Source organism: Engraulis encrasicolus, chromosome 6 (genome assembly GCF_034702125.1).
Source record: "Engraulis encrasicolus isolate BLACKSEA-1 chromosome 6, IST_EnEncr_1.0, whole genome shotgun sequence".
NCBI classification, from domain to species: Eukaryota; Metazoa; Chordata; class Actinopteri; order Clupeiformes; family Engraulidae; genus Engraulis; species Engraulis encrasicolus.
In genome coordinates this window covers 27,371,995-27,386,127 of record NC_085862.1, presented here as the reverse complement: position 1 = coordinate 27,386,127, position 14,133 = coordinate 27,371,995, and the positions used below count along the sequence as shown (strand labels likewise).

The window sequence follows — 14,133 nt, the reverse complement described above, 5'->3', positions numbered from 1 at the left end:
TGCTCTGCTCATTGCCATTCTGGTAACGCTGTGTCTTAATGGGTTAATTGGAATACAAAATTCAGGGTTCCCACACCCTTTTCATGAAGCACCTTCAAGTAGGTAGAATGCCCTAAAGTGGGACGATGCCTAATGTGGGACACCTTAAGGTTTAAGGGGTGTAGCTTTGCCCCAAGTTGGTAAATGTTTACAAAACTAAAACCAAATAAAAGCCCTATCATCCTGTTATCATAATATCATGATTTAGTAAATGTATAGTAATACTCCAGGGAGGGGTTACAATTAAGAAGAAGGACCCTGGGTGAAGTCCATCAAATGGCAAATTACATAGCATTTGGCCAAATTTGTCTTTAGGGTATAAATCAATTCCAATCAAAACAACATTGTCAATTTTTTGATAAATATGTTGGGTAGGTATATGTTCATCAGAAAATAATGTGTGGTGTATATAAAATAATGTAATATTTTATTTTTAAACCATATTATTACTGTCCCACTTTAGGATAGGTGCGTCCTAAAGTGGGACACAAGATTTTCCTAATGTGGGACAGTTGTAAAAGTAGTAATTTAATAAGTCAAACAATTACTATGAAGTCAAACACCATGTCCACATAAGAAAATGGATATTTAAATATATATCAAAGGTGTATTTCAGTCTTTCTGGCCTAATCTACTGGAGCACAGCTATCAACACAACATTTGGGTCCAAAAACCGGAAGTTCTTTCCTCAAATAGAGCTGCCATGTTGAAGTGACCAATTGTGTGCAATGGGTTCAAACAGTCTCAGTCATATTTACCAATAAAAGAAAGTAAAAATAATTTATAAAACATGCTCTAAATGTGTAGCTGATATGTCTTAAAGAGTGGCAGATCACATTTTGAATTAATATTTTACACAAACATGTTTTAGAGACCTTTTAATATACACTGTCCCACATTAGGAAACCGATTGTCCCACTTTAGGATAACCATGGTTTTTGACCAACTTTCATTAATATCCAAATTATTCGAATTAGAAACACTTAACATGTTTTTAAAGGTTGCATTTGATTAGAGCATAACTAGAGGATGAAAAGGGTGTAATTTGTTTGTATTGAAATGTTGTCATTAAATTTTAATAAACCACCAAAGTTGAAGTGACAAAAAATGTCCCACATTAGGGCATTCTACCCTACCAAATTTTCAGTTTTCCAGCACCTTTAAATAGGTCGCGGGAAGGGGGTGTGGGGGACTTCCCCCTGAAAATGTTGTGTTTTTTTAGATGCAATTTCCTGCTTTCTAATCAATTTTAGGTTGTCGAATGGCAAATCCCATCTGACATCTCACTCCCTCAGATTTTTGATGTACCTGAACAATTTATTTCTATTCTTTGTCTTACTGAATTTGACTCGACACAAATTTAAAGCATTTTCAAGCACTTCACCAAACATTCAAGCATTTTCACAACCTTGAAAACAGATTATTGAAATTCAAGCATTTTCAAGGAATCCAAGCACCAGTGGGAACCCTGAAAATTAAAAAGTGTGCCTTGGGGGTGCATTGGCACAACACGCCAGGACACCTGACCACAAGTGGTAAATGGTAAATGGGACTGCACGCATTTATATAGCGCCTTTCCACTCCTTCAAGCACTCAAAGCGCTGTACATTGTGTGCCTCACATTCACCCAAACACACACCGGTGGCAGTGACTGTCACGCAGAGTACCACCCTGCCACCAGGAGCAACTTGGGGTCAAGTATCTTGCTCAAGGACATATCGATGGGGTCAGGCAGACCGGGGTGGGCTTGCATTCCCCTGATGTGTTTAAATCTGGCCCAGGTCGTTTCCCAGCCCTATACCCTATCTCTCTCCCCCAGTCTCTTACTGTCATAATCTCCACTGTCCTATTCAATAAAGACATAAAAGGCCTATACAATGGTGCAATCATATTACTCATTGTCTTTGTGCATAAAGGATTGCAGGAAGTGTTTTGTGAAATCAATCAACTAATAACAGTGACCTATAGATAACATGTATCTGCCTTATTGTTTGGCATAAAGGAATCTGAGACGCAAGCATGAGGGCCAAATCTCGCCCACAGTGTGATTTTATTTGGCTTGCAAGATCATTTCAGATGTGTATTACAATTGGCCCTGATTCACAATTAATGTAAACTAATTAATAAAAAGTAAAATGACCTGAGAAAATGTTGTGCATCATAGAATAGGAGTGGGCTCAGGCCAGTGAAACAGAAAATACAAGTGCATCAGTTGTAAAATCTCCCACTCGACAGGTGTAGGCATATTTGTATTGTATATGATGAGAATGGGGGTTTGTGAAGCATGCCAATTTGCATAGTACTAATTTTAGTCTTTTTGAACAAATATTGAGTTTGACCCCCCAATGTCGTTCAAGAGATTGGGATTTTTCTCAAAGCGAAGCCTTACTAGGACGAGTAACACCCATTTTCACTAGGAGTATCCATTTATTAATTACATTTAGAACTTGTTATTGGATACTCTTTAAAGAAATCCACGAAAAATGGGCGTTTTTCCTTTGTAGCAAGGCTAGGACACTTCACTTTGAGACAAACCCATTGACACCCCTGATTTAGGATAGGTATGTCACCCTGACCTTTTCCCATATTTGACCTTTGACCTTCCACATATCCAACTGGTGACATTATGAAGGCTTTTTTAGCAAGTGTGCTGTAAAAAAAAAAGGTCTTCAGTTTGCGAGCAACTGGATCGGTATTTGTTGTAGAAAGGCTGATTCTCAGCTACAATTTTCTCTCACATTTGAAAGGCATGTTTACGTTACTTTGCTCTAGAGGCATTTTCTAATGATTTACTAATACATTAAAGGAGGGAATAGAGTGGTGTCTGTTGACTATAGGGCTTTTTTAAAATTCTTATGGGGGAAAATGCTGAATACAGACAGTGCCTTTGTAACTACGCGGAGGTTATTGGGTTGGCCTGTTCAAGACTGTGTCTGAGACTGTGTGACTGTCCCATTGACCCCTAGTTAAATAATACCAATGGGATCCCACTCAACATTTACCAAGTCCCAACTGTGCTGTCTGTCGGAAATGATACTCATCAAACAATTACATATAAACCCTAATGTCATAACCATGTTGGAACTTGTTTTAGGTTTTTAAAAGGATCCATATGCATCGTATGGTATTCAGAGCAAGCTAATTTAAGCAGGTTACTGGCACATCGCAGACATGGCTTTTTTTTAACACCTCAACCCTCTTCTCTGCTGAGACTTTGTACCCTGTAAGTAATGGTTTGTAGAGGAGGTCTCGTCAGATTATTGCCATGAATGGCACACAAGAGTGTTCTTTGAGGAAGTACGCTCAATGCCACATAGCTTAAATAATGCATAAGGAGTATGCCTTTGGCATCTCTTGTTGTGTTTTTGGCAAGAGGACAAGTTCACTTCTGCCGCACCAAACTTTACTACCACTTGAATAGTGTGATGTAAGTCATACCTCGTACTACACGTTGCACTGTTTCTCTGAAAACTGACAACCATGTAGGCCTACTACAGCCCCATATATTGGCCCGGCCTCCTCAGGTATGCAGTCAGGGCTGAACTGGAGGAGAAATAGGGCCTGGGCACTTTTGGCTTAGAGGGGCCCCTCATAATTAGCGGCACTCTCGTGGGCCCCTATTTTCAGAAATGTTCATTTATTTTTCTTTTCTTTTCTTTTTTTAAACATTTCTGAAAATAGGGGCACACGAGCGTGCAGGGCCCACCGGGAAATGCCCGGTATGTTATATGACCAGTCCAGCCCTCTATGCAGTTGCTTGGGTTGTGTTGCCTCTTGACAGGGTAAGCCTCTGAGCAGTAGCGAAGCAAAGGGGCCATAAACTCCACAACACATCACAAAGTTCAAGGATAGTGAAAATCTGCAGAGCGGCCAGATGGAGATGATAATGGGTAAATAATCAATCAAATCATTGCACTCTCTGGCCAATCTCTGCGCTCAGCTGAGGTCAAAGTTGGGCTTTGATTATCTTTATCAAGACGTGCAGGGCTGGAGTGAATACCATGGTTCACCTTTGGGCAATATATGTGTGTTCAGCGTCATGTGCACAATTACCAAAGCATGAAAAAAGCAGCGGTATAAAGTAAAAGTCACATCATGATGTAAAATGCAACACTACAGGTATACATGATATTACATAGTTGTTACGCACTGGCGCTTATGTAGCGGTTCCCAAACTGGAGGTCGGGACCCCTAAGGGGATCGCAAAGGTACTGCAGGGGCATGAAGGACAGAGGGGACTTTATGTGTGTACCTTTCCTGTGATTTACATTAAATTTAGCAAAAATATGTTTTTGCATTTGGAAAATGGGAGGTGGGGCTCGCCAAAATATTCTTAGGTCCAAAAGAGGGTTGCAGCTGAAAAATGTTGGGAACCACTGGCATAATGAATACCAAATGAGGTTTTCTACATCTCTTTCTCTTATTCTTAACCCGTTTACATACGGTGTTATACATTTGTGATGACCAGAATGGCAATAACCAAGTTGTAGTACATTACAAAGACCCTGTGTTATGTCATAGTACTGTAGTACTAGCTAACTTTTCAATGACTATTACAGCTTGCCACTGGAGGTACGGTGTGCATTAAGTTAAGTGAAATCCCCTGCCACAGATTCCCTCCAACACAGGTTTGACCTCTCCAAGTAACTGGCCATCGACCAAGTGACTCAATATCAGATCAAGAAAATGTTTGCAAATTGATTGTGCTTGTGCAAGTGCCTAAAAGTAAGTTTAAAACATCTCAAAATCCTAGTTCTACAATTCTAGTGAGTTATTGGAGGGCTTTTGTGTACCTGCACCTCGAAACTTCTGGTGTGCTTTGGTTTTCTCCTCCAAAAAGCTTGCATTAAACCCCATGAGGAGACTGATGAGAACAACAGCACTGAGATGATAGGGAGGATAATGGTCAGCATGGCCTGCTTTCTTTCACATTCGCTATGAGCAAAATATGGGAAGGACTTACTTCGTCCTGACTGTTTTCAAAAACCTGGCTAAAGTGGCCTCATTTTCACTCCAGACTTTCCACATGTTAGAGATATTGAGGTAGGTGAGAAAATGAATGTGCGTGTGCAGGGAAGCTGACAAGGGGGGGCAACGGGGAAAATTGTCCTGGGCCCAGAGACAGTGGGGGCCCACAATTGGGTTCTCATTATATTGTACAGTGTATTTGGTGAGGGGGCCCTTTCAGATTATTTTGTCCTAGCCTTGCCAAATCTGTCAGTGGCCGTGTGTGTGTGTGTGTGTGTGTGTGTGTGTGTGTGTGTGTGTGTGTGTGTGTGTGTGTGTGTGTGTGTGTGTGTGTGTGTGTGTGTGTGTGTGTGTGTTAAAATTATCTGGTGATCTAAACAAATCCAACATAAAGCTCAAACACATCTGGTACCAAAATATGGGGCAATATTGGCAAAGTAAAAAACGTATTTGTTTGAAGTCATGTCAGTTGAAGTCATGTCAGTTGACAGTGTGAGCCAAAAGCCCAATCTCAGAAGTCTCAAATCCCCTTTTCCTGCATCAACTTCCTTCTAGACTGAAACACTGACAGAGTGATTCACATGCTAAAAACTGTGGAAGGAATTACCATAGGCCTATAGCGCAACAGAATACCCAAGTGACCCGATCAGCAAAGAATGGTTGAAGAATGTGAACGTGGATTGAATCAACATGACAAGCAAATCTCCAGGGAAGCATGGAAGATAAGCTATAGGCAAATCACAGGTCCTCAAAAACAAGGGAGTGATGAAATCTCTGAAAACCATGTTAATCTTGGTATAAGAAATAATTAACCTACAGTTGCCTAATGTTCTGATGTTTTCTGTTTTCTGGTAGCCCAGATTTCCCCTGTTTTTAACATAGCTTATGAGAGGGTCCACCCATTCATTCAGGCAGTGAGTGGCATGAATGGGTATTGATCACACTTTAATTAGATTATTTTGCAGCTCAGCTGACATCACAGACAGCATTCTCCCCAACACAAAATTCATCTTTTGGTAGCATAATCAGGAAAAGTCAGTTCCCAGTCTATGCTTGATGCCTTTTGGTAAACTTTTGCCAGTAGCCTATTTAATTTCCAACGCCTAACAATTGTGTAAAAAAAACTTCTATGTGTTTTGTTTTAGGCCTAAATTAATTTGCCCGAAAATAACCTTTATCCTCAACATTCTGACAGAGTGAGGTCAGAGGCCTAAAATGGCTTACTACACATTGTAACAATGTTGTTATTGTTTAAATTGACCTTATGCGAGCCTTCTTAATGCGTCTTCTAATTTGAGCGAAGAGTTACATTGTTTCATTTTGCGTTATTCTTGTCAAATCCCCGTCAGAGCTGTTGCCTAATGCTTCTGCTGTCTTCCTACTCTTAAGAGGCACTGTGTCTTTAACGGTTTGGTTTTTCCCCATAATCTAACAGTTGAAGAAGATAGCGGACCTAATTACGTCACGACACCTAGTCTTTTTTCGCAAAGCCTCCGCACTTAACGGCGGTGGTGCGCCTCTCAGACTAGGAGGAAGACGTGTCCGTAAAGGAAGAAACGTTGTGCGGGACATTAGCCACAAAATATAGAATTCGTCTGCTTCCCCGACAGCAACTGACCCAACGCGGTTTTTCCACGTTTGTCAAGGAAGGCGCAGTAGCGAGTCTCGCACCCTGGACACGTTGGCCAGACTGCACTCCACAAGGCGCGCATCACTGAGGATTACAAGACATATATCGAATCAGCCTGTCTGGATAGTGGCAAAGATGTTGCAGGTTTGTAGTTTATTGGCAAAGGGTCGTTTATTTTACGAGATGAAACAATGAAAATAGGTTATATAAGGCAAAAGACAGAAAGCAGCGGATAGTGTATTTGACGTTTCTACCGTTTTGCTGCATGTGATAACAGAATGCATCATCATCAACGCCACCGTTAACATTATAGCGTTATATCAATACGAATGAATATACCCATCGGTAACGTGTGATCATTTTTATATTCGTTGTTTTCACTGTACCCATCAGCTGGTATATTTCATAGGATATAAGAGAGCTAGCGGTGAAGCTGACAGTTACTGTACGTTAGCGGCAGTACACACTGGAAGCTTAATAGTTAGCTACCAGCCAACGTTAGCTAGTTATTACTGGTACCAATTAACGTGGGCCATCGTTACTTAGCTCTGGAAAACCGGATCCTTCGTTTGATATGCATTTAATTGAGGCGACACCTCTAGCTTGTACAATTCACTCTACCATGGCAGTAGAGGGGACATGGTACTCGTAGCTGGCCAGTTAGCCAGCTTTTAGCTAGCTGACCGCGCCAGACTCTGAATTGAATATCAGTCACATTTATCAGTGTAACCAGCTGTCAAAATCAAGACACTCAGGAGATCTCAGATCATACATCTGTGGTCCCATAATATGCCAGCTAAAGGTTGTGGGTACAAAGGCATAGTTACATTACCTGAGATATATCATCCCACGTTTTGACATGGGCATATGCCATAGTCTTTATATAGAAACAAAGCATTAGGCTACTTGAGTGGTTAAGCTGCTTAAAGTTTTTTTTCTCTACGTTATAAGGTTAGTTAAGTTAGTGGCAGGGCTTTGCTCAAAGAACGCACTGAATAGTCAGTGAGGTGTTTTTCCCCATCATCTGTTTTTTTTTGTACCCGTGCAAGTACTGTAACGATACGCACAATGGACACACATAACGGGGATGAAAGTATGGACAGCGCCATGGCCGTGGAGCCCATGCCTGGTTATTTGGACCTCATCAGTAAAGCATACACCGTTATGACCAGTGCCTTGAGGAACTGTGGCGACTGCGGTCTTGAGCTCTCCACAAGGACTCTGCTGGACAATGCCTACATTACCTTTACAGAGATGGGGCTCTTCTTTCTCTGCGCTGTTATGTGGACGCAGACGCGACGGGGGCTGACCCATTGCCTATTCAAGGTAATCCTTTCTAAGTCTTTTGCATATTATATTATGTCACCTCTTCCACTGTTTGCCAAGTACAGTATGTTTTGTTGGTCAGTGTGTCTTTCATTCACTTGTTACAGCCATCATACCACAGCAACCTGTTCTGCATGCCATCAATACCCATCAGCTGTTGTGAAGTTTTGTTGGTTTCAAGGAGGATGGGGAGAAACTAGCCTGAGTGGAGCTGGATGAACATTCTAGAGCTTTCTAGATCTAGTATCCCAACGATATAACAAGCTGGTTACTCCAATTATCCAGTCCACTTTCACTTAGGCCTAATTAAATTGGGCACAATTAAGCGATGACAAAGACATCTTCAGTTTCCTTTACATTACTATTGGAGAAGGGATTTTTTTAAACCCTATAAATATTTTAATTGTAGAGGAAGCTTGGCATCTAGGCTTCCGTGCCTGATGTTTACTAAAGAGCATTTGAGCTGGTGGGTTGGGGGGGGGGAGATGGGGTTACATAGGCTGGACTGATTCGAATAGCCAAGCGCATCCATCTCAAGGCTCAAGATCCCCTTCCCAAAGACAGACATGAGAATGGAATGAGAGAGGTGTAACACCAATTCTGTCAAATAGATCTTTTCAGTTCAAAGTTCAAAAACTACTCCTGTTTTCGAAGCTCAGTCATTGAAACTGAACACCTGTGATTTTATTTTCTGGCCAATCAGAAGTCCCTGACTCTCCAACCTGAAAATCCATGTAGAAAGCCACTGTCACAACCGCACAATGTTCCCTGTATTGGCCTTTGACAACAATCACTGCGCTGAAACTTTCAGACAGAAACGACAAGGCAGCTCAAGTTTCAAGGAGGACTAGAATGGGGACAAAACAGTATAGTGTACTCCAACAGGCCAGTCATGAAAAACAAGCCAGTTCTTTGTATTAGCACAAGATAGGACTCGCACTATAGTCTCTGTAAAATTCACCAATATGGGACACTTTTAGCTCTCTGTATGAGCACATGATAGGACTCACAACATAGTGTGTAATTCACCAATATGGGACACTTTTACTGAGTAAGCAAAATGTAAGGCCACAACGCCAGGAGTCTCCTAGCACCTTGGCTGTATGTGAAAGAAAAAAAACATAATGGTTTCACTTCCTGCTTAGGTACTGCAGTAGAGTGAGTAGTAAAGGCCTCGTGTGACCCATATGCACACACTCTTTCACTATTACTAGCACACACTCAGACTCTATCGCTTTTTATATTTCTCTCTTTCTTTTCCTCTCACCCACATTTTCTCTTGCTGTTTTCTGTCTCGTTCTGTGTCAGTATCTCTCTGTCTATCTCTCTGTGTCTCTCTGTCTCTCTCTCTCCCTCTCGCTCCCTCACTCACTTGCTCGCTTCCTCTCAAACACGCCATTCTGTGCTAACTCAGCACACTGCGTTGTCATTAAAAGGTTCAATACCTCCCTGATACATGGCTTCTCCATGGTCTCCTACTCCCACACACTCTCACACTCTCTCTCTCTCTCACACACACACACACACACACACACACACACACACACACACACACACACACACACACACACACACACACACACACACACACACACACACACACACACACACACACACACACACACACACAGGCACACTCACACACACACACTCTCACAGACACACACACACAGGGGCAGGAAAGGAAGCAATTCCTGCCTGCTTGCGTACCATACCAGCGTTCAGCTGCACTTTATTCTCAACCCCCCCCCCCCCCCCCCCCCCCCCCCCCCCCCCCCCCCCCTTGTAAATTCCACCCTGGCCCCTCCCCCCTGTCAGACGCGGCAGGAGTCCTACCGCTCCCCCGCCAGCTCACTCGCCTCTCCTCGCTCTCTGGCCTGCAGGGGAGATGATGTTTATCTGCAAATATACTCTCTACCAGACACTTGCCAGACACCTTTTTTTGTTTGTTTCGGGGGTTCTCACGGGGCGGCCGTATGTACGCCTAATAGCCCACCTAGCTGTAGAGGTGCCACAGGCTATGGTAACTGTTGTTCAAGGAAGCCATGTTTTTTTTGTGGGCAACGCTAAGTGCCTCCATAACGCCTTGGATGGATCAGTGTTGTTGTAATTTGTTTGCCACAGTACTACTCCCGTTTAGGAAATCTGAGCTAAGCTTATAGGCTTCAGTGGACCAGGACTGCATGTGTTAGCAAACGGAGGGTCGACTTTTAAGGTCAGAGCTGAAAATGATGCGTGCAGTTGAACATAATTCTACATTCAAATAATGAACCCCTTATAACCTTACTGTCACCAAAATTGTAATGGATATGTCTTAATCTGTTACATAAGGCTCTCGTTAATGTCATAGCAATGTTACAATGTAGTTGAGTATTTTCAGCAAATAGTGAATATATGCCCGCCGGCGACCCCATCTGCACTAAGAGGCTATCATTTACACATGGGTAAAGGACGTCTGATAGTTCTAGAGTTCACATGAAAGCACATGTTCACCAGGAAGTCAACATTCCTATTGCAAATCTCCAAACTCTTCGCATGAGATGAGATGAAATAAAGTGGAAGTGTCTTGATTTACAAGGCTTGTGGCTCTACAGGAGTTTGATGCATTTTGCCCAAACATGTAGGCTAGCTGCAAGCGACTGCTTGCCAGGGACACAGACAATGGGCATTTCTCAAGGTGAAGTGTTCTAGGCTTGCTGGGATGAGTAACGCCACTTTTTCGAAGGTGTATCCAATCACTAGTTGTGAGTGTAATTAATAATTGGATACTCCTTGGTGAAATCTGCAAACATCTGTGTTACTCATCCTAGCAAGGCTAGAACACTTCACATTGAGAAATACCCAGTGTTGTTGGGCCTGGCTTGCGTGAGCTCCTCCTCTGTGCCTAACATTTGTGACATTGGGAGTTAAGCTCTGGCTCTTCAGCACCTTGATTAATTTATTAATTAATTGAGCTTCTTGAGCTTCTTGAGGTAGGAGGCGGCCTGATGACGTGATGACGTGACATTCACACACACACACACACACACACACACACACACACACACACACACACACACACACACACACACACACACACACACACACACACACAGACACACAGACACACACAGATTCACTCTCCCTAAGGCCTTCCCCCTCCGTGTGGGGATTTCCTTCCAAGAACGAACACATGTAAGTGTGTCAGAAAGGGGAAGATAGACAACCTTACTTTCAAATTGCTCAACGGATGTCTGTGCACTGACTACAAAGGCCCCAGTGCGGATGATAGCCTCATTGTGGAGTAAAGGGGGACAGCGTTGTCCCCACGTGCTCTGCAGTCCAGGCAGGGACACCTTCATGTTGAACACCCTCTCACTTTTACTGTGGTGACTGACTCCCTATATTAGAAGTGCATGTAGAAGCATTATGATCCCAATACAACATTACATGATATTACATAGTTGTTACACCAATTATGCCATTCTACCTAATGAGGGTTTATTGATTTTCTTTTACTACTACTGCTACTTTACAACTAGGCGCCTACGATAATGTCAGAGAATACGGGATATGACAACAGACAGATTAAATGCTTTTCAGTTGTACTAGTCAGTTCTGTTACCGAGTTGTGTACTGTTGTTGTACTCGATGGCTTAAAACTACCCAAAAACAGACATGATGCAAAAGATTAGCATGTATAATTTTGGGGTGATGTGCTGTATTATATCATTGCCATTCCGCCAGTGGAATGCTGAGCTCGTCATTGGAGAGACTATATTACCATAATACTACACTGGTACAGTATTAACATTGAGCCTTTAGTAATACATTGCAACTTTGCCATTGCCATTCTGGTAACAGCAAATGTAAGTTTATGGTTTCGATTAACCATACTGCACCTCCTTGTCCTTCACCCACAAGTTCCCAGTGGGAAATAAATAATGTAGTGGTGTTTGGATGAATTCAAGCTCTGTATTCATGGACGATGATGGCCTGCGTAGCCAAGTCTGACCTGCCCTGCCCCGGTCCGGCCCGGTCTGGTCTGTAATCACCGGTTTTCGCCCCCTTGCTTGACACGGGTCGCTGATGGACACACACTCGCTCCTCTATCCCCACAGATTGGAAAACCGGAAAGGAGTCACATTTTTCTGTAATTGTCGTCCTGCTTTTGGTGGTCTCCTCCCTCTCCCTCTCCCTCTCCCTCTCCCACCGCATCTGTAACAGGCCTGACGGATGAGTTGTTTTTTACTGGAGAGCGTTATGGAGGCGAGAGGAGAGAAAGGGGGAGAGAAAGAAAGAGAAAAAGAGAGAAAGAGAAGGAGAGAGAGAGAAGGAGAGAAAGAGGGAGAAGGAGAGAGAGGGGGAGATGGAGACCATCTGGCTGTTATTACAGGGGAGTGACCCCTGGGCAGATACTGGAAGGCCGTATTCCTTAGGTAGGCGGTCGATAGACTTCACGTCAGCCCTCGGAGCGAGAGAGGGGTGATATATAGGTTATGCCTCAAAACCCCACCCATTCGTATTCAGACCACGACGGCCGTGGCCGCCGGGAATTAAAGACGACTGCTATGAATTGCCCCTTCTCCACGACGTCCACGTCCACCACGTTGCTGAGCTATGGGTGGTGATGTGCCATATTAATTTAGCTGGCCTGAATGGGCGGCCCACCCCCAGCAGAGGAGCTGTTGAAATGGAATAAATTGGATTACATTGGCAGGCCACTCTCCCCCCTCTCTCTCTATCTTTCTGCTGGGGAGTCGACTCGACTCGTCTGCCTGTTGCATCTTACATTATATATGTGTGGCCATATGGTGGGTCCAAAACAACAGACGCTGGTGGCCATGAAACGATGAAACACTAACTTACACGGCTACTACACAGCTAAGCCTGTTAAGACACAGTGTTGTTATAAAATTGCTGATACCAGAATGGCAATGGCCTAGTCGTAGTGCATTACTAAAGGCCCTGTGTTATACTGTATCGTAGTAGTGTAGTACTATGGTAGTTAACTTTTCAATAACTAATTATTGCAGTGTTCCACTGGTGGAACGGCGTGCATTATGGGGCTACACAAAATGCAGTGTTAATTCAACACTTAATGTTCAATATTCAAAAGACTGTACTGTCTAACATTGCCATGATTAGAGAATTGATTTATCGTTTGGTCCCAGAGACCTAGTGACCAACACTCTCAAAGTGTTGAAATTAGACCAGCATGTTTTGCTGACTTGTATGTACCGGTACTAGCTCTCAGTCTGCCTCTGCTCTTGGCCCTGTTTTACCAGTGAGTCACTGAGCAGAGATGATTAAACGCTCACCCCATCAGCGTTGAGCAGCTGCGAAAAAGTTAATTTTTAAACTTTTTGGCCTGCGTAAACCGCTCTTGTGTCTGTTGGTTTGGTTCCGCAATGTGGTCACTACGCTGCTCAGAGTCAATCAGTGTGTGTAGTGTCCTGTCCTCCCTGTGTGTGTTGTCTGCAAGCAGGGCCACTAACAGCTTTTTTTGGGCCCGGGGCCGGGACAAAGTCATCTGAAAGGGGCCCTTTAACAATACATAGAATATAATGAGAACCCAATTCTGTCCCCCCCCCCACTTCTCCCCTCCCTGGGCCCTGGACAACTGACCCCATTATCCCCCTACTATCTGCGTCCCTGACCACAAGCACAATACAATAGAGGCAATCTTGCACCCTTAAGTGGTCAAGAATGGGTCTGTCTGTTCGTATGTCTGTCTAGTGTGCCGCTGTGTCAGATAATACGGGCTGCATTGTTGAATGCAGACTAACTTGATTAATGCCCAGCTTCATCATCATCCCCAGGGCTGGAAAACAGCTGAATTATTCATCGCAGGCAGTGTGTTCAATGAAAGTGAATGAATGTCATGTTGTGTATTGTGCTCGTTCGTTTTCCTTTTCTTAACGTCTTAAGAAAACACTTGATCTTTCCCTATAATATATATGGACAGACGGCGCAAGATAAGTGAGAGTATCTCTCTCAGGCAATTTGTTGTTGGCCGACCACAAATGGGGTGTAGGGGTAGAGAAGCACTTGAGAAAGAGAGAGAGAGGGAGAGAGAGCAAGAGAGAGGTGTGTGTGTATGAACGTGTATGTGTGTGTGTGTATGTGTGTGTGTGTGTGTGTGAGAGGAAGATGACTGCAAGCATCGACTTGAGAGAGTGAGTGGCCAA

At 43.3% G+C, this 14,133-nt stretch overlaps 1 protein-coding gene across 2 annotated transcripts in view; it reads left to right on the top strand.

The window, feature by feature from the left end:
- The first annotated feature begins 6,333 nt into the window (after window positions 1-6,333).
- Window positions 6,334-14,133, top strand: part of cers1 (ceramide synthase 1) — a 40,596-nt gene continuing 32,796 nt past the window's right edge. The window contains exons 1-2 of one of the 2 annotated variants that reach the window (XM_063201112.1): window positions 6,334-6,781; window positions 7,687-7,963. In XM_063201112.1, coding sequence (XP_063057182.1) covers window positions 7,706-7,963 — 258 coding nt within the window. In that variant the 5' untranslated portion in view covers window positions 6,334-6,781; window positions 7,687-7,705. Of the gene's footprint in view, window positions 7,964-14,133 lie in introns of both variants that reach the window. The other variant, XM_063201111.1, reaches the window with a different exon arrangement.